The sequence below is a fragment of the Macrobrachium nipponense genome, chromosome 27, assembly GCF_015104395.2.
Source record: "Macrobrachium nipponense isolate FS-2020 chromosome 27, ASM1510439v2, whole genome shotgun sequence".
Classification (NCBI taxonomy): Eukaryota; Metazoa; Arthropoda; class Malacostraca; order Decapoda; family Palaemonidae; genus Macrobrachium; species Macrobrachium nipponense.
Genome location: NC_087216.1, coordinates 8334795 through 8357877, shown reverse-complemented (window position 1 = coordinate 8357877; position 23083 = coordinate 8334795). Strand labels below are relative to the sequence as shown.

Sequence of the window (23083 nt, the reverse complement as noted above, 5' to 3'; positions counted from 1 at the left end):
TCCTTTCGGCGCAACCCACGATCTCTTCAACGGGCGAGACTTCGAAGCAGAGCTCCATCCACGCCTAGACGAGGAGGAGTCCGACGCGGAAAAGCACTCTTCCAGGATGCCTTTTCTACGGCTATCCAAGGCAGCCTGGGTCGTTACTACAGGATCTGCCGAAGGGACGCCTGATCGTTGGGGATGCTCCACATCCTCCCTGCGGCTTTTGACATTCCTCCTCCCCTGGTCCTGGGAATTTGGAAGAGGTCTAGGCCTAGGAGCATTGCGGAGCCGATCAAGCGCCCCCTCCACTGCACTGGGGTCACTGTATTCACTGACACTCTTACCTTGCGTTTCCAAAGCTTTAAGCTGATCCTGAAGCTCCCTGATCGAGGATCTCATTCTTTCCATTTCTGAAGGTGAATCCTTAGATTCAACGCAGGGAGAAGGGGCTGAGGTTATGGGAGAAACATTATCTAGCTTGTTAGTTTCTAATTCAGTATCAAATGAACAGGATCTACTCGAGCTTCTTGCTGAAGCTTTTCTATCTCTATCCTTCTCTCTTTTCTTAATATAAGAAGCTAAATCCTTCCATTCTTGTTCTGTAAGTCCCTCACATTCAGTACAAGTTCTATCAAATGCACACTCAGAACCTCTACATTTAATACAAAGTGTATGGGGATCTACCTCTGCTTTAAACAACCTAGTTCTGCATTCGTCCCTTGCACACACCCTAAACTTAGGTGTTACTTTAACTTCAGCCATATTAATAGAAAAATCCAAATCCAAGTCCTAACACAGTCCAAAAAGCGTATACCAATCCCGAGAAAAACAAGAGTACTTCACCAAATCAGTCCAATTAATTCTCGGCAAATGATCAGAATTCCAATCAGGAGAGACCAAATAACAGTTGTTACCGGCCTCAGCGACAGAGAAAATCTGGCTTAGAAAACGGGAATGGTTCCGGATACCGCCACCCAGCGGCGGGAATGGTAAATCACCTGACCTACCTGAAGCGTGTGCCGCGAGTTTTGAATTCTGTCGGGACGACGGAGTCTATAGCTAAGTATATATCTGCCGGGTAAGTTGCATGTATAAAAATGAATTTTCCCATTATAACAGGAAGTTTTGTACATGAACTTCCCTGCCAAATATATACTTAGCTATAGTCTCCGACGTTCCCGACAGAATTTCAAATCTCGCGGCACACGCGACAGGTAGGTCAGGTGGTCTACCTTACCCGCAGCTGGGTGGCGGGTGTACGAACCAATCCCCCTCTCCTACCAGATTTTCTCTGTCGTTTGGAACGATAACAACTGTTGTCGTTTCCTTCCGATAGATTTTTCGATTCTCGCTTGCCTGGAGATTGATTTGGACCTTTTTGGTGACATATTCGCTCTATTTTGGCTTGGCATACGCTGATTGTGGACCGTTATTGACTTTGCGCTGGATTTTCTTGTAGAATGTCTGATCTAGATTCTGTTCCCAAAACTCCGGTTTTGTTTAGAGTATGTTTGACTGATGGATGTAAGGTGAGGTTACCGAAGGCTGCGGTTGACCCTCACACTATCTGTGTTAAATGAAGGGGGAATGAATGTTCGTTTAGTAACCCTTGTCAAGAATGTGAGGTTTTGAATGAAGATGAATATAAGGCTCTTTCTTCTTATATTAGAAAGCTTGAAAGGGATAGGGTGCGTAAGGCTTCCTCTAGGAGTTCGAGCAGGTCGAGAGTGAGTGAAAACAAAGCTAACATTAATGTAGTTTTAGAACCTTCCTCCCAGGTCTCAGCCCCTGCTCCCCACGCCGAAGCCGTAGATTCGTCTTCGGAGGCGGCGGCCTCAAAGGCTTCCTTGCGTTCTAAGGAAGACAAGACTCTTCGAACTGATCAAGGTAAGAGTGTCAGTGATGATAAGTGCAGTGTCCCCAGTGATGTGGAGGGTGCGTCTGACCGGCTCCTTAGTGCCTCCAGGCCTAGACCTCTTCCAGACTCCCAGTTCCAGTGGAGGAGGAAAGTCAAAAGCCGCAGGAGGGCTAGGGAGAGCCCCCACTGGTCAGGCGTCCCCTCGCTGATCCTGAAGTTCGCTCCCAGGCTGCCTTGGAACGTAAGAAGAAGGAGATTCTTCGCCAGTGTTTCTCTTCGTCTTCTTCGCCTTCTCCGAAACGCGGTTGGAACTCTAAGGAGGCGTCACGCCCGTTGAAGAGGACTTCGGAGGCTCCCTTCAGTACTTTAGCATCCAGCCCAGAAGACTTTTCTGAAGAAGCTTCCTTGCAAGCAAAGAAACCTAGGAGATCCTGTGATCGCCCTTCTTCTCCCGCTCCCCGCTCTGAGTTTGCTTCGGATGAAGATCCTGTTGACTCACCGACTCGAGTGCTGGCAGGTCTACAGGCTCAGATCTCGGCCCTGGCAGACTCCTTAGCATCGAGATTTTGTAGAAGGAAGGATGTGTCTCCCTATCAAGAGATCGAGGCGCTTTTCGTCGAAGGAACGCTCTCCTCGTAATCAGCGATCTCCTTCTTTTGGGGAAGCTTCAACACAACGTAGGAATTCACGAGAGTGGCACCATTCCCCTGGCTCTCTCTCAGAGGCGTCGAGGCACCAATCGTCGGACAGGCGCTCAATGGATTACGAAGGTTTTTCTCCAGATCGTATTCCTGCCTCCGGTAGACGCTCCGCCCCGTCACTTTCTCCTTCCTCCAGAGTTCATTCAAGAGGAGAGAGGCACTCAGGTCAAGGAAGGCTTATTTCATCGTCTCCGTCTCGTCGTTCCTCTCCTCGTCTTCTCCGAGAGCCTAGAGAATGCCCTTCTGAGAGTAGGCGCGCTTCTCCTTCCGACTACTTCGGATCCCGTGACTAGTAGGCGCTCTTCGCATGGATGTCGCTCCTCGCCTGTAAGACATCAAGAGTCTAGTAGGAGCCCTGCGCCTGGTAGGCGTCCTTCTCTTAGTAGCTGTTCTCCTGCAGAGAGGCGCCTTGAACCTCGACTGCTGCGTTCTCCTAGTAGGTGCTCTTCGATCTCGAGGCTCCCTACTCCTGACCGTTCCCCTCTTGCTAGGAGTCAAGAACGTCTCAACCGCCCTGCCTCTGTTAGGCGCTCAGAGCTTTACAGACGTTCTCCGCTTGGTAAGGACCAAGAACCTGTCGAACGCCCTTTTCCGATTAGGCACTCGGAGCATAGCAGCCGCTCTCCGCTTCGTAGGCACCAAGAACCTCTCAAGCGCCCTGCTCCTGACAGGCGCTCGACGCTTAGCAATGTTTCTCCGCTTGGTAGGCGCCAGGATTCCCTCAAGCGCCTTGTGCCTGATAGGCGCTCGGCTCCTAGCAGCCGCTCTCCTCACGATCGGCGCCAGGATTCTGGTAGGCGCTCTCCCTCTCGTAAGCTCCCTGTGGATAGACGTGGTCTTTCAAGGGACGGGAGTCCTACCTCTTCTGCTGTTAAGATTTCGTCTTCTTCGAGGAAGGAGTGCGGGCTGAGACAAGAATTTTCAGAGAAGCGTCCTTCGGTTTCGACTCGTCGCTCTCCTGTACGCCGCTCTCCTTTGGATTCTACTCCTCCTTCAAGACGTTTGTCCCCAACCTCGCACTATACCTCCGCAAAGAATTCCTCTAAGGATCCTCCTCGCTCTCCTCTTCAAGAAGACCAGGAAGGCTCTGAAGAAGAAACGAGTACATCGGCAGCAGTTTCTTCGTACAAGAAGCTCACAGAGCTTCTTCTTCAGGAGTTCGGGGAGTCTCTGAGCCCTACTGCTCCTCCTTCTCCACACTCGTTGTTCTCCACGGCGAAGGCAACGAAAGGGTCTTCGTGTGTGAGGATGAAACCGACCCTCTCTATGAAAAAAGCGCTCAAGAGTTTCGGTTCCTGGATGCGCACCAAAGAGGAAGCGGGGAAAACTATGTTCACCTTCCCTCCGTCGAAGCTTTCCGGACGGACCGGATTTTGGTATGAGACAGGAGAGCCCTTGGGGCTGGGCCTTCCGTCCTCAGCCGACGCAGATTTTTCGGCCCTGGTAGACGCCACTAGAAGATCAGCTCTGAACTCGGCCAAAACTACGTGGGCTATGAACGAGATGGATCACATTCTGAAGGGCATTTTCAGAGTGTTGGAGGTGTTCAACTTTCTCGATTGGTCTCTTGGAGTCCTAGCCAAGAAGACTCAAGGACCAGAGCCTTTTTCTCCAAAGGATTTGAATTGTCTTTTATCCTGTATGGATAAATCGGTGAGGGATGGAGCCAGCGAAATCGCTTCACTGTTTGGGGCAGGCATCTTGAAGAAAAGATCGGTATTTTGCTCCTTTTTGACAAAGTCTGTCTCCCATGCACAGAGATTGTCTTTACTGTTTTCTTCTCTCTCCGCGCAGCTCTTTCCTAAACATCTTATTCAGGATATATCGAAGGCTCTCTCTGCCAAAGCTACGCAGGACCTTCTAGCCCAGTCTGCAAGGAAGCCTCGTCCTGCCTTCCCGACTAAGACGAAGAAAGTGAAGTCGACCTCTCAGGAACCCTTTCGAGGGGCTTCTACCTCAAGATCCACTTCGTTCAGAGGTCGTAAACCAAATAGAAGAGGGAGGACTTTTGCGAAGTCAGTCAAACCTCCCAAGTAAGACTCGAGTCCTTCAGACAACTGTAGGCGCCAGGCTTTTACAGTTTGCAGAAGTCTGGGCCCAGAAAGGCGCAGATTCTTGGACCCTTTCAATAGTGAGGAAGGGGTACCTCATCCCGTTCTCTTCGAGGCCTCCCTTGACGACTACCCCGAGGGAGTTGACGGCCAGATACAGGGACCCCATCATGAATCAGGCCCTCCAACTAGCAGTAGATCAGATGCTGGAAAAGGAGGCGATCGAACTAGTGGCAGATCATCATTCTGCAGGCTTTTACAACCGCCTTTTCCTAGTTCCGAAATCCTCAGGGGGATGGAGACCGGTGTTGGACGTAAGCGCCCTGAACTTCTTCGTAGAAAAGAAAAAGTTCACGATGGAGACCACTGCTTCGGTGCTAGCAGCACTCTGTCCAGGGGACTGGATGGTGTCCTTGGACTTACAGGACGCTTACTTCCACGTACCAATCCATCCTTCCTCGAGGAAGTATCTCAGATTCATGATGGGGGGAAGAATTTTCCAATTCAGGGCCCTGTGCTTTGGCCTCTCGACGGCCCCCCAAGTCTTTACGGCCATCATGAGAAATGTAGCACAATGGTTTCATCTAGAAGGAGTGAGGATATCGCTGTACCTCGAAGATTGGCTTATAAGGGCCAATTCCAAAGATCGTTGTCTGAAGGACTTGAAGAAAACCCTGGATTTGACGTATTCTTTGGGACTCCTGGTCAATCTACAGAAGTCAAGTTTGATTCCCGCTCAAGAGTGTGTTTATCTGGGGATCCAGATGAACTCTCGGAGTTTTCGGGCTTTTCCGTCTCAGGAAAGGATAGCCCAGAGACTCGAGAAAGTAGCAACCTTCTTAGGGAAAGAAGTATGCACAGTGAGGGAGTGGATGACTCTGCTGGGGACGCTCTTCTCACTGGAGCAATTTGTTACCCTAGGAAGGTTGCACCTGAGACCGCTCCAATTCTTTCTTCATCGGAATTGGAGTTGTCCTTCTCAGGATTTAATGTTCTCCCTGTCCATTTCGCATCAAATCAAGAAGGAACTAACATGGTGGGCAGATCCCAACAAGTTCTCGCAGGGACTGTCTCTTCAATCCCAGAACCCCAACCTGGTGTTGTTCTCCGATGCGTCGGAAACAGGTTGGGGGCGACTCTGGGAACCAAGGAGGTGTCAGGAACCTGGATGGGGGACCAGTTTTCCTGGCACATCAACAGGAAGAGGAGCAATTGTGCAGATAAACTCGGACAACACCACGGCTCTGGCATACATCAGGAAACGGGGGGACGCATTCCTTCTCCCTGTACAAAACAGCAAGAGATCTTCTTCTGTGGGCAGAAGAAAGGAGGATCAAACTTCTCACCAGATTCGTGCAGGGAGAGAGGAATGTAAGAGCAGATCTCCTCAGCAGGAAAGATCAGGTCCTTCCCACAGAGTGGACTCTGCACCAAGATGTATGCCAGAGCCTTTGGAAGTTGTGGGGCAGGCCTCACTTAGACCTATTTGCAACTTCAAAGAACAAAAGACTGGATCTTTATTGCTTGCCCATCTCGGATCCAGGGGCAATAGGGATAGATGCTCTTCTACTCGATTGGAAAGACTCGACGTGTACGCGTTTCCCCCCTTCAAGATTCTGGGTTACTTTAAAAAAGTTCGCAGAGTCAGATTCCACGAGGATGACATTGATAGCTCCCTTTTGGCCAGCCCAATAATGGTTCACAGAGGTGCTGGAATGGCTGGTGGATCTTCCAAGATCGCTTCCTCTAAGGAGCGATCTACTCAGACAGCCCCACTTCGACAGGTACCACAAAAACCTCCCCGCTCTCAGTCTGACTGGCTTCAGACTGTCCAGAAACTGGTCAGAGCGAAAGGCTTTTTGTCAACAGCTGCTAAGGCAATCGCTAGAGCTAGGAGGTCTTCCACCTTACGAGTGTACCAGTCGAAGTGGGATGTCTTCAGAAGATGGTGCAAGAGAAATAACGTTTCCTCTTCCAGTACCTCTGTGACCCAGATTGCGGACTTCTTTTTATTCCTGAGACAAGAATGTGGTCTAGTTGTTTCAACGATTAAAGGATATCGCAGTATGTTGGCGACTGTCTTTAGACACAGAGGCCTCAATTTATCGGAGGATAAGGACCTGCATGACCTTATTAGGTCTTTTGATACAGTGAAGAAACAATCTCAAGACTCCTAGCTGGAATTTAGATGTGGTCCTTCAATTCCTTGGGTCTTCTAAATTTGAACCCCCTAATTCTGCCTCATTCAAAGACCTGACTAAGAAAAGACTGTTCTTGATGGCTCTAGCTTCTGCCAAAAGGGTGAGTGAGCTTCAAGCGATTGATGGTAATGTGGGATTTAAGGAGGACTCTCTCATTTGCTCTTTCCTTCCTGGGTTTTTTGCAAAGAACGAAAACCCATCAAATCCATGGCCCAGGAACTTCGAGATTCGTGGGTTATCTTCGCTGGTAGGAGAAGAACCCGAGAGAACTCTTTGCCCAGTGAGAATGGTAAAATACTACCTTAGAAGAAAAGAGCAACTGAAGGCCAATCAAGAGGTCCTTTGGTGTTCCGTAAAGGACCCTACTCGTCCCTTGTCGAAGAACGCATTGTCCTTCTTCTTAAGAAGTCTCATCAAAGAAGCACACGGTTCTTGCAAGGAGAACATTTAGGCTTCTTAAGTGAAAGCCCAGGAAGTAAAAGCCATAGCGACTTCTCTTGCTTTCAACAAGAATATGTCCGTGCGGAACCTGATGGAGACAACTTTCTGGAGATGTCAGTCGGTTTTCGCGAACCACTACTTACGTGATGCGAGAATCACTTACGATAAATGCTTCGCCTTGGGCCCGTATGTATCGGCGGATTCGGTGCTGGGGCAGGGAGCTGGAACTCATCCTTTTTAGTAGTATATATTTTTTCCCTTATGTCTTGTGTTTGTTGTTGTTGGTTGCCTTAAAGAGGATGCATGAAGGCATCTCTTTAGGTTGTAATACTAACCTTTAGTAGTTTGGTTAGGTGGTCTGATGAGTGTGGCTCCTTGCAGTAGTAGTGGTTATGACCTGTTAAGCTAGCAGACGAGTTCTCTTTAACAGGATCCGACTTGGATTCTACCACACAAAGGGATCAGATATCCCAGTGGTAGATCCGAGAGTCTTTCAGCATCAGGTCACGTCCTAGCTGTAGCTCTCCAGGCAATGCAGACTCAGAGACAGTATCAATGAAGTCTTCTGCCTGAATAGGTAAGAACCAAGGTTATTTATATCCTACAACATCAGTTGTTTCCTATCTCTCCTTATTACTTTAGCTGTCTCTTACCCTCCACCAAGGGTGCCAATCAGCTAAGTATATATCTGGCAGGGAAGTTCATGTACAAAAATGATATTGTTAAACTACAATAAAGTTTTGTACATACTTACCTGGCAGATATATACGTCTAATGGCCCACCCAGCCTCCCCTCAGGAGACAGGTGGAAGAGAAAATCTGGTAGGAGAGGGGGATTGGTTCGTACACCCGCCACCCAGCGGCGGGTAAGGTAGACCACCTGACCTACCTGTCGCGTGTGCCGCGAGATTTGAAATTCTGTCGGGAACGTCGGAGACTATAGCTAAGTATATATCTGCCAGGTAAGTATGTACAAAACTTTATTGTAGTTTAACAATATCATTTTTAAGTCTCTTGGATATTTATTTTTCATGGAGTATTGTTTATTAAGGAGGGAATTTAGATATTCCATGTGATTTTCCAGTTTTGCTTATGGTTATTTGTCATTGCAAAAGAAAAATTCAGAAATTTAGAGATATATTGTAATAGTTAATTTAAGTTAACTTAACCCAACATTGTCGTGATATCTAGGCTTTTACAGTTACCTAATTCAAAGGGAGGAGATTAATTTAAAGAATATGAGCAGCAATGTTTGGAAAATGTAGAGGGAGGCAAATGCAGTTCGTTGATGTAAAAGTGATGCTGCAAAAGACTTTTAGTACTTACTCCTCACAACACAAGGTACATTCTAGGTACTATCCATTAAGGAATCTCAGAGGCACGGTAGTACATGGACAAAAACAAGTGAAAGCGGAAATTAAGCATTATTCAAGATGTCTGTGAGACCATTTGACATTTTCTATTGGATTAGTCTATCATGCACAGCAAATTATAAAAAATAAATCAATAATATAGTGTTTTAAGTATAGAATACCAGCATAATATGTTTGAAATATGAAGAGATTGTTTCTACATTTCAGACATTTTTTGTATTTCAGATAGTAATGACAGCTTGGAGAAGGACCACTTGATGATGAAGAGAGGATTTGAAGACTCACAAATGGAATTGGCTAGAACTAAAGATCAACTTATGGCACTCAAGTTACGAGATGAAAGAGGTAATCTGTTTTTATGCTTCCTTGCAGTGTAAATTATGATAAAATATAAATATTAGAACTTGAGAGTAGCATGTATTTAGATATGTTGGAGTGCAAACTTATATGTGGCTTTGTTGTTGATGGAGGATAAAAAATCATAAGGAGTAGCATGTATGTTTATCAAAACCACATTGGATGATGATCTTAATGCATTTTTTAGGAGCACAGGAAGCTCAGGTAGCACTTGAAGCTGAAGATCTGTTCATAGAAGAGTTTGCAGCGCTCGAAAGAAAGAAAAAGGAACTAGAAGAAGAACGGAAGGTATTACAAAAGGAACGTGGAACGTTTACAGAAGCTGCTATTAGATTGAATAGAGAGGTAAGCGAATGTTAAAAAAAAAAAAAGTGGAGAAATAGAGTTGTTCCTAAGGAGATACCAACCATCACCTTCTATGTAGGGGTATTCCTCAGCTTGAGCTGGAGTAGCTAGTCATTGAAACTTGGTAAAAACTAAGTTAACTTGTGATTTTAAGGGGGCATGAGTGGTGGAATACCATTCACTCACCTGCTGTTTTTGAGCATTTTTTTTCTTTTTTTACTGTCAGTTTGGGATGTCTTGCTGCGCCAATTGCTGGCTAAGTTGGAGCTTGTGTTTTGATTGTTTACTTTGCTTTTATCATGGAAAATAATTTGCATAATGGCAGTGTGAAAAGCATGAGCTAGGGTATGTGACCCTATGCGGCCTCTACTCTGATTGGGGGTTAGAGCTGTCAGTGCATCTCACATGGTACACTGTAGGTTACTCAAGGGTCTTTGCAGCATCCCTTTGGCCCCCAGCTGCAACCTCTATATCATTCCTCTTATTGCTCCTCTGCTCATTTTTTCTTTCTTCCCCTCTGACTTTCTACCCTCTCCTGACAGTTGTTTGATAGCACAACTGTGAAGTTTTCCTCCTGTTACACCTTTCATACCTTCTTATTATCAGTTTCCATTTCAGCGCTGATTGATCTTGTAGGTCCCAGTGCTTAGCCTTTGGCCTAAATTCTGTATTCTTTTATTCTATTCATGGCCTCTGTTTAGGTGGATCCCCACTGTTAACTGTTCTTTTGTATGGGTAGGATCAGCAGGTGTGAGGGAAGGTTTCAGTAAAATGGGAAGGTGATTATTATTAGCCTACCACTCTTACGTCCCCTCCTTAAACCTGTCCGTGCCCTTCCTGTGATGCAGCTTTCTCATCGTCTCCATGTTCTTAAAAAGAAGATGAAGAGTTGTAGAAGACCTTTCAAGTGAGTGCCAGTCCCCAGTTCAGGGAGGTGATCGTGTTCTTCATCTTGTGGGTATTTCAACCACCGTAGGTATGGCTGACACAAGTCTCACTGAGTGAGCTGGGTAACCTGAGCCGACCCACGCTTCTTGACTGCAAGGAATGCCTCGGTCCAAAAAAGCTCGCCAAGACAATTGGTTTCTCTGCTTTTCAGAGGAAATCATCAAAGTCCTGCTTTATGGAATTTATTTAAACCTAAGGGTTTTTATTTTTTCAGAATCTTTTCAGCAGAGCTGAAACAGAAATCATTTGACTCTTTGTAAGGCTAATGATCCTTGGGTATAACTCATGTATGTAGCATTTCTCTGTGGTTCACTCAGGATGCAAGGCAATTTTTCAGAATCCCTTGGTTGCTGCTTGTTTGTGGAGAGGAATAACAGTGTGCTGTGGATCAGAAGGTTCACTACTATCCAGCAGTCTAACAAGCTAGTTTCCCTTCCACTGTGGAAGATTTACCAGAGGTATCAACAAGGCACCTGTGATGAAAAGCAACCAGTTTGCTTGTTCATGCTAGGAGTAGGGACAAATTTTCTAAATGTTTTCCTTGCTCTTCTGCCTTCTGGTAATTGAGCTCTGCCACCTCCTTTTATTCTTTTCCTTCATGTTCTTTCTGTAGGAAGAAGTCCAAAGTCCCTTAGGACTTTAAGTGAGCATCTTTCCTGGACTCTGGGAGGTGACAGTGTGCAGGTACCACTAGGCATTCTATCCACTATAGGTGGGGCTGACATTGGTCTCACTGAGTGTGTTCAGAATATGCCATAGTTGCATAGATGGAGTTTACAGAAGAAAATCTCGTTATGAAATTCACAAGGACTGGGACGACCTGCTTCCCTGTGAATCTGCTGCTCCATGATATGCCTGTGGCTCACCACCAGCACTGGTTGGGCATGAGAGAAAATGCACCCATTTTCCATGACCTCTCCTAGTTCAGTATCTATAGTTGGGCTGACAGTAGCTGTTTGAACTCGGTTGTACACATGGTAGTTGTTATTAATCCTGTGTTCCATTGCTCTGCGAACAGGCATGTTCCCCTCTCAAGAAAGGTCCAGGAGAGTTCCAAGGGTTCCTATAAAAGCTCCTTGGTGTTAATAAGCAATGAATCTTTTCTGCTCAAATTTTCTTGATAACTCTGGGAGTGTGGCCCCTCTCAAAAATGCAAACATCTGTCAGACTTCTCTTTATTTGGATGATATTGCCAAAATGCAGCCTTCTTATGCTTTGAATTTACCCATCACACCTTTGATATCTTTGCTTTCCCTACTACTTCATTTCTTGATGAGCACGTCTTTACCATCAGTGCAGTCTGCTATGAACTGAGGAATTCTGTTCTTCAAGACTTTTCTCAACATGGATCACAGGAACCTACTCTATTATGTCCCATGTTGATTGTCGAATTATTGTAACTGAATGTACGAAAGGCACTTGGTCATTCCTCTGGCATTTAACTTAATTTGGGGCTTGGTGCCATTCTTCTAGCAGGAACTAGGGAAGGGCCACTCTACAATATTCAGATTCTACTTAAGAGATGAAACTTGTGAAGAGTTGGATTTATTCCTGTTGGGGGTAATTGCTGCATCAGGTTACATTTTAACTGTGAGGAGGGAACATGTGCCTTCATGTGCATCATCATAACATGGAATTTTCTCTCTTTAACTTCACTTCTGCATCATTTTACCAGATTAAGTACTTAAATCATTTTACTAGCCTGTTCCATTCACCAGTCTTGTTTTATCTTCACTCATCTGCTACAATGATTATGTGGCTATGTTAGTGGGATCATGGCTCCTTTGGCTTCAGCTAAATTGGGTTTTCAGGCTAAATAGGAGGCGCCCAGTTGAGTAACAGCACAAGTGCCTTTTTTTTTTATTTTTTTTTTTTTTTTTTTTTTTTTTTTACAAACCCAGAAAAACGCTTTATTTTCAAACATCAATCACTTTAAAACCAACCGTATGTTTTTAATCAAGTTTTTGCAATTTTAAAGGAAACTTGTGTCTGTCATATGTTTAAAAATTTTGGCATTTATTATATGTTATATACTTAATCTTTTGCATAAAATGTGAGGTAAAGTAGAGTGGGCTGGCTTGTGATTTTGCTTGATTATTATGATTTTTGCAGTTGAATTTACTTTCTTTGGCCATTTTATAATTATTGACATTACAACACATAAGAATAAATGTTATAAATAGTTAAAAGAAAGTCATGTCAAACACAAAGAAACAGCAACCTCAGTATAAAAAAGGTAAAAGGCATGTAAATTTTTCAAACTATATTTGTGACCAACCATATGTTTTTGCCATTTTAAAGGAAGTTTATCCTTGTACCATATATCAAAAAATTATGGTAATATATGTTATACTGAGCAATAACATTAAATGTAAGGTAGAGTAGAGTGTGCCAGCTTGTTATTTTGCTTGATTATAATGACTTTTGCAGCTGAATTCACTTTCTTTGGCCATATCTTCTTTATTGACATCACAATACATGAGAATAAATGTTATAAATAGTAAAAACATACCAAATTTGTAACTAATTTGTATTTTTCATAACTAACAAACCTGAGGTCTTAACATTAGGATTTACTAGCGCCAAGCTGGAAACCGGTAGAATTAAAATTACACTTGTGAGATCCAGGGACTATTGGCATCTATACCAGGTCACGGGGCATGTATACCCAGAATGCCCACGGCTACCTGTGACCCACTAGTTATATTTCTAACCCAGTTTAGACTGCTAGAGGGGTGGTCCGAGGTGGGCCTTTACCTGTTAAGACCTCAGGTTTGTTAGTTTGGTATTTGTTCATATACGGAACAAACCTTCGGTCTTAACATTAGGATAGACTTACTTATTGGAGGGAGGTAAGTCTCTACAACTGACTGGGAGTTTGCCACCTTATCCATTTCCGAATATATAGGGAAATTCTAAGAGAATGGACAATGAACCTAGAACCAAAGATATAAGCGAATCTATTGGTTTCCCTCACTGGGTGTTGATACCATTCCATGGTTTACTCTTGTCCCTTGCAACTGGATCCACCTCCACCCCTCTCTTCCCTATTATCTAGAGGGGTGTGTTACTACTGAAAAGTATATCAAAACCTAAGATAGCTTCACAGTATGGCTGACCACCTCACCTGCATCTAGTCCGTTCCAGCACATGACGGTACTCTCCTTCATATTGCCCGTAGTTAAAGGAGTAGGAAGAAAGTAGTAAAGAAAAAAGACCAGTCATCTCATTCATTCTACTTTCATACCTTCATCTTAGACTAGACGCAAACTGACTCACCAGGGGTACTGGATGAGCTAAATCACTTGTTGGGCCGCCACCACTGGACCCAAGGAGAAAGTGTCCAAGGATCTATGGGCAACGTCTTTCAACTAAAAAGAGGTGAAAGTTGTTTGGCGTTTCCACACACCAGCTTTCAGAATTCTATCCACAGACATGTTCTTCTTAAATGCCAGAGAAGCACTCAAGCCCCTGATGTCATGAGCTCTCGCTCCCACCTGGCTATCTGACCCTCTGTCTTCTGCCATATAAGCATCTCTGATCGTCTCCCTTAGCCAAAACGATATTGTATTCCTGGACACTTCCTTCTTGTTCCGTCCTGTACTTACAAACAACCTCCGGCACCCCGGCCTGAGGTGCCTTGTTCTTCTTAAGTACTCCCTTAGTGCCCTGACGGGGCACAGAAGCATCTCATCTTTGTCATTGTCTACAAAGTCTGCCAAGGAAGGTATGGTAAAGGAGTCGAATCTGCCGTCTACTATTGTTGGGTTTTGGGTCTTGGCCACGAATTCTGGGACAAACTCAAATACCATTGACCTCCAACTTCTCGAGTGCTTTATGAGATATGACAGGCCATGTAGCTCCCCACCCTTTTGGTTGAAGCCAGGGCCAATAAGAAGACTGTCTTCAGGGTCAGGCTCCTATCCGTGGACTGCCTTAGTGGTTCGTAGGGGGGTTTTGTCAGACTACTCAGTACCATGGTCAGATCCCAATCTGGGGCTTTTAGCTCCTTTGGTGGACATGACTGTTCAAAGCTCCTCATCAGCATGGCCAACTCCCATGAAGACGAAATGTCCACTCCTTTCATTCGTAAGATTGAGGCTAGAGCCGCCCTGTACCCCTTCACTGCAGATACAGACATATGCTTTTCTGTTCTGAGATATATCAGAAAGTCTGCTAACTGCTGAATAATGGTACCGAGTGGAGACAAGTTCCCTCTACGACACCTTGGTATACTGTCACAGATGATTTTCTGATATTTCCTGCCATCTGAGTTGCTGCTTTCTGCGAAAACCCTCTCGCTCGGAGGAGATACTTGACAGTCTCACCACCCGTGAAGCGATAGGGACTTCACCGACTGGTGGTACCTCTCCATGTGCGGCTGACACAGTAGGTTGCTCCATGGGGGTAACTCTCTCGGCACATCTATTAGGAGTTCCAGTAGGTCTGGAAACCACTCTGCCTTCAGCCATAACGGAGCTACCAGGGTCATCTTGAGGTTCTGAGACCGCATTACCCTGTTCAGAACCTGACGGATTTAGACAAAATGGAGGAAATGCGTACACGTCCAGATTGTCCCAGGGGTGTTGTAGCGCATCTTCTGCTACTGCCTCTGCGTCCGGGACTACTGAACAATACACTTCCAACTTTTTGTTGTACCTGGTTGCGAATAGGTCTATGATCGGTCCTTCCCACAACATGAGCATCCTGTCCACTACCTGTTGGTGTAGGACCACTCCGTTCCCAGAATCTGATCCCTGCGGCTCAACTTGTCGGCCACTATGTTTTTCCTTTTTCCCGGAATATACCTGGCCCTGATGTCTACCAGGTTCTCTACAGCCCACTGATGAAGTTGAACTGTCATCACATGTAACTGCCGAGAAACTAGGCCTCCTTGTTTGTTTATATAAGCTACTACTGTGGTGTTGTCTGACATCAATACCACTGAGTGTCCCTTTACTCTCTCCCTGAATTCCTGTAGAGCTAGAAACGCTGCTTTCAACTCCAGCACGTTTATATGGAGTTCTCTGTCCTTGCAACTCCATTTTGCTGACACCATCAACTCCTCCATATGGGCTCCCCAGCCTTCTAGTGACGCATCCGAGAACAGCAAGAGGTCTGGAGAGGATTGTTGAAGGGGGACACCCACTGTCAGATTGTCGTCGTTCTCCCACCACAGCAAGTCTTTCCTCACTTCTGCCGATAAGGGAATTTGCTCGTACGGGTGATCTACTATTGGTGACCAAAACTCCCTTCATCCTCCATTTTATTAGGTACCGAAGTGGTGTAGCCTTTCTTGTTGGTACTAGCTTCTCCAGGGAGGTTAGGATTCCCAGCACCACCTGCCACTGTCTGCTGGCTGTGTTTGTTTTCCCGGAAAGGCATTCACCACTTGTTTGCATTTCTCTATTCTTTGGTCTGTCGGGAATACTTTGGCTTCTGTTGTGTCTATAACCATTCCCAGATACTCCAAACGTTGACTTGGATCCAACTGCGACTTCTCCTGATTTATCACAATACCTAGGCTGTGACAAAGCTGCAGGAGGGTCGCCCTGTCCCTTAGTAATTTCTCCCTGGACTTTGCTATCACCAGCCAATCGTCCAGATACCTTATTAGCCTGATCCCCTGAGCATGCGCCCACGTCGACACGAGAGTGAACACTCTTGTAAAAACTTGAGGAGACGTTGTCAATCCGAAGCACAGGACCTTGAATTCGAAAGCTTTCCCAGCAAGGCTGAAGCCGAGAAATTTCCTTGAAGACTGATGGACTGGTATCTGAAAGTATGCGTCCTTTAGATCGACTGTCAGCATAAAGTCCTCGATCCTGACTGCTTGTAGAACGGTTTTTGGAGTTTCCATCTTGAAACTGGTTTTCCTTATAAACAGATTCAGAGTTGACAGGTCTATTACTGTCCTCCACCTCCCCGTTGGCTTTGGGTACCAGGAAAACAAAATCCTGCTGTAGAAGCCTTTTGACGGACTGCATACTTGTTCCACAGCTCCTTTTTCCATCATCTTCTTCACTTCGTCCTGCAGAATAATGGCCTTCTGAGATTCGTAGGCATAAAGCGACGTGTGGGGGGTAGGGTGGCTGATCTGTCAGGGGCGGGGTTACCGTGAACAGGATCAAAATTACAACCCGATTTCCTGAGAACATCCACCACCCACTGCTCTGCCCCTAGTTCCTGCCACACCTTCCAGTGATTTGCCAGGCAACCCCCCACTGGTGTGGCCGAGTGATGAGAGGCGCCCATCCTATCTTCTTGAGCCTCTCCCTCTTCCCCTACTGCCCCTCCCTCTGTTGTTTCTATTGTGAAAGGGCCGCTGAGTTAGCCTCTTTGGGGAAGAGGGTCTTGTGGCTCTATTAGGGATGTTATGTCTCACTGTCTTCTTCCGAGACATTTGCTGCTGTCTTCCCTCCAAAGGAGTAGCTTGACTGTTAGACGTTTTCCTAACTGCCTGCTGCACCAACCTATCGTTAGTGTCCATCCTTCTTCTATCTATCGCCTCTTCCAGTATGACCTCTGACAACAGCAGTTGCGACTCCAAGATATCCCCATTCCTCATTGCTAACAGGGAATCCAAATCCACAGTGCGGCTTAGTCTAGCCAACGCTGCATCTCTCCTCATTAGCAGGATATTTGCCCAAACATTGGCACTTACGTTTGTCAGGTACGCAATCGCCTTGGAACCTGACTGTAGTAATCCAATGAACAATGATTCATCCACTACTTTTCTTGTCACTTCCGAGGATGCAATCTTCGCCACTGCTGTTGACCAAAGATCTAACCAAGAAGCAGCCTGAAAGACAGAAGAAGCTGTTGCTTCTAACGTAGCACGCCTCTTGGTACGTCATCGCAAGGGCACTCCATTTTAACCTGATCCAAGGTTAACCCAGGCCTTAATCTTACAACTTATGGGTTCACTTGTCTAGACAGCAAAGGGACCTTCGGTGTCGTATAATATTTCCTTTGCTTCATCATTGGAGGGGGAATAAATTTAAATGATCTATTAAATCTTAAGGGGAATTAATCCCATCCTCCGCAATCTTTGCGTTACGTGTTTGCAAGACAGAATCTGCATGACTCGAACAAGGCAATTCATAAGACACCTTGGTATCCCTTTTTAATCCAAATGCCATGTCAATTCCAGGCGGAAGCATACTGGCCGGTGTTTCTGTCTTCTCCGAAAGGTTATTGAATTGACGAATCAAATCAATCACCTCTGCATATAAGGCCAGAAACTCTTGGTTTTCTCCTTCCTCCGGCTCTAGTGTACCATTCTGCGTCACAAGGGATGTTGTCTCGCCCCTATCTTCTGACAGACGGCCCGGAATTCCACGGCCGCCTGTTCCTACGGCCGCGGTCTCTTTGATCTTTGCTGGCCGCCGTTGGCTCGATCCCGAACAGTCAGCAGGGGAACGAGAACGCCTCACTCTTTCTCTGCTCACGGATCTAGAGCGAGAATCTCGTCTAGATCTCCAAGATGAAGGCTCCCTTAAGACAGATATAACTTCGTCTCTATTAGTATTGGTATCGTTTACGAGTGTCGGAGAACTCGGCCTCGACCTTTCATCCAGACGGACACTGCCTTCCATGAACGTATCCGCTGAGGTTGCCAACTCCCTATTCTTCGTACTTTTAATAGGAGCCTTATCGTCCTTCGTACGTATTTTGAATGGCCTTACGGGCGAAACTGGGACCTGCATTCTATCCTCTGCTGCACCTTTCGCCGCCAACGTCGGTTTTACCAGCGGTATCGTAGTTTTTGCGATCCGAACTGGCAACTCCGCATCGGCCGCTAGTCCGTCGGCCGTCGCTTCTCTCACTTGTTCGGATTCTTGCGAACGGCTTTGTCTGCTAGCCTTGTGCTTACTAGCCACTGACTTCCAGACCTTCCTGCTGACTTGGATACGACAGTCTTGGTCTGAAGATGAAGAAGAATTGATTCTTCTCCTCTTAGCCCGAGGATCAGTCGCGAACTCCCGAATCCTCCTCCAATGCTTGACTGGCGCTCGTCATGACGTTATCGGACTTAGCGATGACGCCGAACTAGAGGAAGAAGGCGAATCACACTTTTTCTTTTTGTCTCTCTTATTCATTCTCTTCTCTACATCCTGCAATTTCTGCATTACAGTTTGCATTGTCGAGTCAGAAGGCGTATTAGAGTCTGGGTGCAGCGAAATAGGCCGAGAAGCAGTCTGTGACGTCATCATGCCTGCCATATCGGTGTGTGACATATGTTGTGACGTCATCCCTCTCGTAGGGAGAGACTGTGAGGTTTCTGCTGGCAACTGCACGTTTGCTGCCAAACTACTTCCCACGTTCTGCATCGCTGTAAACATCGAGTTTGATGGAGTAGCCGTGGCATTAATTCCTATAAATTGCAAGCCAGGGGGATGAGGAACATTCAGCGCTGCCGGACCCTGCTGGAACCGTGACGCCATATAATGCGCAAGCAAACCATCCAAGGTTGGTAGGCCTAGCGCTGACCACGTACCATCCAACCTATGCGCTTCGGGAGCAGGAGCCTGGAACAAAGATGGCGGTGCTCCCCCTCTACTTGCTGGGAACAAAGGAGAGTGCATATTATTCATAAAATTACCCAAGGCCCCTCCTGACGCTTCCGATACTGAACCGCTAGGAGAAATCGAAGGGGTATGGGACAAATCAAAAGCAGGTGGAGAAACATATGGAGCAGCCTGGTTTATTGCTGATACAAAAGAAGCCGGTAAGGTTTGGTCATCCAAAGATGGCGTCACCACCTTCCTTTTGTATTGGCTTTTCTCATAGAACTTCTTCCACTGTTCCACCGACCAACCGCGACAAACAGAACATGGATTAGTAATCGTACATACGTTTTCCCTGCACCTACTACACGTTGGATGAGGATCCCTCGACACCGAAGTTAGAAATCTAGAACATGGAAAGCCACTGACTCCTGGGCATTTCACTCACACTGAGCACACTCGGAGAAAGAAAAGGTAATAAGAAATGAAAAATGAAATGGATAAAAAGCGGGCAAACTGAAAAACCGGCTTTAAATCAGATAGAAACCCCCCCCCCCAAGTTTACACGTCTTATCTTAAAGGCGGTAGGAAAATAACTGGTGGGTCACAGGTAGCCGTGGGCATTCTGGGTATACATGCCCCGTGACCTGGTATAGATGCCAATAGTCCCTGGATCTCACAAGTGTAATTTTAATTCTACCGGTTTCCAGCTTGGCGCTAGTAAATCCTAATGTTAAGACCGAAGGTTTGTTCCGTATATGAACAAAGTAATGTTAAACACAAAAAAAAACATAAGCCTAGCATAAAATAGGTAAGGACACATTTAAAGTTTTCAAACATCAATATCTTGGAAACCAACCATACTATTTATCTAGTTTTCACCATTTTAAAGGAAATTTATCTGTACCATGTATCCAAAATTTATGTTATTATATTATGTTATACTTGAGTTGTAGCATACAATTTAAGGTTAAGTAGTGTGTGCTGGCTTTTTTTTTTGCTTGATTATATGATGATTTTTGTGGTTGAATTTACTTTCTTTGGCCATCTCTTAATTATTGACATTACAACACACAAGAAAATAAAGTCATGGTAAATACCCCAAAAAATAAGCAAGCTTAATAGAAGAAAGGTAAATAGCAATAAAAAAACGTTGATTGTAATTTCTATTTTTAATCAATAATTTGGATGTTATAGATTTCATTAGATTAATGGTAAATAGAAAGTAAAATTCTGAACTACATTAATTGAAAATAATAACAAAAACATTAGCATACCAAAGTAATGGGCTGAAAATACTTCAATATCAACATGAAATTTGTGTCCACAGGCATGAACGCCACCATCTCTGACTGGGACCTTCACTAATAACGATCTGTTGGTGATCACTGTTATCAACACTATCAGCCATAGTTAATATACTATTGAATTACTGCAAAAATACTTGTTGAAAAAAGAAAAAAAAAATCCACGAGTGAGGACAATCATATAATCGGAAAAAGGAAGAAGGGAGATGGATGGAGAGAGACAGCAATGCTCATTCCCCCAGTGCGTACCACCCCAGTTTTAAAGGGACAATGGAGCGCCCTTGTGCAAGGGAGCCTGTTGATCCACGTTTCTACACCCCTTAAGGGTGAGAAAGTACTTGTATTTCAATGTCATATGTTAGACCATAATGTTTCATGCCTAAGGTCAAATATGACTCAGTACTGATACATAGAGGAAAGCCTGGGGAAAATGTCATACTACTAACAATTTTAGCTGCAGTGGCACTTACACCCTTGCTTCACTGCATGCCACATATAGTTAAAGGGGTTGTTACATCATGAATCCTTCTGACTTACATAGCTGTCCCAGGCTCAAGAGAGTACTGTAATGGGTTACTGATAAAACAGATACAGTGTTTTGTTTCTATTCTCTAAAATTAAACTACTATTATCTTGGAAGTGCTCTCATTTATGTAGTAAGTCCAGATAGTGTACGTAGTTAATGACTTAACTGCCATGGGGGGGGACACAGGAGCTTGGATGCACAGCCAGCTAGGGGAACTTCTATTTTTGGAGCATGTCAGGATATTGTGCTGGAGGCACAGGTAGCCTGTAGGAAAGTAATGGGTTTGTGTAATAAAAATCAATTTTGTTTTTAAAAACTGTTTTCTGTGGCTCAATTACAGGAAAAAGTTATTTGTGAATGTCTTTGATCAGCATTTCCTTTTGCATATTTTAGAATATTCAATTTTCATTGATTTTACAATATACTTTGGAGTATTTTTAAATGCATTATTCCTATGTAAGTGATATACAAATTGGTTTCATCAGGTGATATAGGTCATTTTTTACTGTATTCATGATACATGTTAGGTTATTGAATATTGGTGACATTTCCAGATTTTTGTTTCCAGAAAGCAGCATTTGAAGCAGAGAAGGTGGAATTACTTAAGAGGCAGTTTTTGCAGGAATTACCACCAACATTGAGTGCATCTGTGGATTTGACAACAAGCGGCCATGTAAGTTGTATTGTTAATATTTTTCATAACTTTTATTTGACTTTGAAAGATGAATGAAATTTGTTCCTTCAGAAATAGAAACCATCACCATTTATGTAGGAGTATTCCTCTTTGTTAGCTGGAAATGGTTGTTGAACTTAGTTTAGTGGACAACACAGAATAACATCTACTGACTGTTGTTGACTCGAGTATTTGGTTGTTGAATTCTTTTTTGTACCTTACTGTGGAAAAAACAATAAACAAACAAACTAACTAACTGTACAAAATGCATGTCAAGGGACTAGAGCACATGTGTGACCATTTTGTCTTCTCTTGATATAAATCCTCATTAATGTTATTATTCTTGTAGAAGTAGGGCTTGAATGCTTCATCCTCATGAAGATATTGGCATTTGCCAATACGTGTCTTTATGGGAATACTCCCTGGTGACACTGTTAAATCCTTCTAGTTCTTTTATGCACTGCTCCCTACACCTTGTACATGGTCTGCTTCCCCTTGGTCTTGAGAGGTGGAGTATGTGTGGTAAGAAAGGATCCTGCCATTTGCACTCATCAGATAATGAGTTGGGTACCCAGGCCAATCTCACCCCTAGCAGGACCCTGACCCACGTACCCTGTTTGCCACTAACTACAGCTGATACCTCTGCTAATACACCGAGAATGTTATTATTGACCACCAGCGGAAGATGTGGTTATCCCAAAACAGTCCAGGAAGTTCCTTAGCGGCATTTATCAGGTACTTCTTGGCTTTGGCTAAGAAATAGGATTCTCTTATTCTAGGCAAGACATACAAAAGTTTCTCAATTACCTCCCTTTGAGGCTTCTTTGATAGTGACCCAAACAAAATGCTTTTGTGCTCAGTGCAAGCTATAGCTAGTACTGGGAAGCATAAGAAATAGGAATCCAGGAAAACTCTTGTTTACCGGCTTCATGAAGTAATTAAACAAGCTTCTTACTCATCAAGTTAGGACAATTGCCATTTAGATTAGGAGAGAGCTCACAAAGTCGGGGCTGTGGGACTTTTATTTGCTTTTTGGAGGACCTTTTTGTTTTTTCAGGTTTGAGGCAGGGGTCTGAAACTGTCTCAGACTACTTTCACAAAATTCTACCCAAGGGATGTCACCCACATGTTCCTTGACACCTTGGATGCTCAACATGTTGCATAGAGACCCTGTTCCATTTGGACAGAAAAGTATCATACCTAAATCCTTGCCTTAGTGCAATTCTGGGGTTGAATAGAGTGACTGATTACGCTGTTCTATTATCCTTCTCTTATGCAGATGAACAGCTAAGGCTAAGTACGTGCTGGATTAGGCCGTAATATAAATAAGCCACACAACCAAGTGTCCATTCTTAAAGCTTAGTTTTTAAGATACATCTCCCTCCTCGCTTCCCATTGATGAGAGTTTTGTATTGGTGGGTAGAAGTATACTCTGAACCCCTCATTTTTGTACATGAACTTCCTGCCAGATATATACTTAGCTATAGTCTCCGACGTTCCGACAGAATTTCAAAATCTCGCGGCACACGCGACAGTAGGTCAGGTGGAGTCTACCTTACCCGCCGCTGGGTTGGCGGGCAGGGAGTATGAACCAATCTATCTCTCCAGCCAGATTTTTTTTCTGTCGCTGAAGCGATAACAACTTGTCGTTTCATTCCGATATATTCTTCATTTCTCGCTTGCCTGGAGATTGATTTCGACATTTTGGTGACGTATTCGCTCTATGTTGGCTTGGCATACGCTGATTGTGGACTGTTATTGACTTTGCGCTGGATTTTCCTGTAGAATGTCTGATTTTGATTCTGTT

The 23083-nt window shown here is 44.7% G+C and overlaps 1 protein-coding gene across 1 annotated transcript in view; it reads left to right on the top strand.

The window, feature by feature from the left end:
* Positions 1 to 23083, top strand: part of LOC135200496 (afadin- and alpha-actinin-binding protein B-like) — a 137067-nt gene that overhangs the window by 96046 nt on the left and 17938 nt on the right. Inside the window, 3 exon segments of the mRNA XM_064229146.1 lie at positions 8836 to 8955; positions 9155 to 9312; positions 21172 to 21276. Of these exon segments, the coding sequence (XP_064085216.1) occupies positions 8836 to 8955; positions 9155 to 9312; positions 21172 to 21276 (383 nt within the window).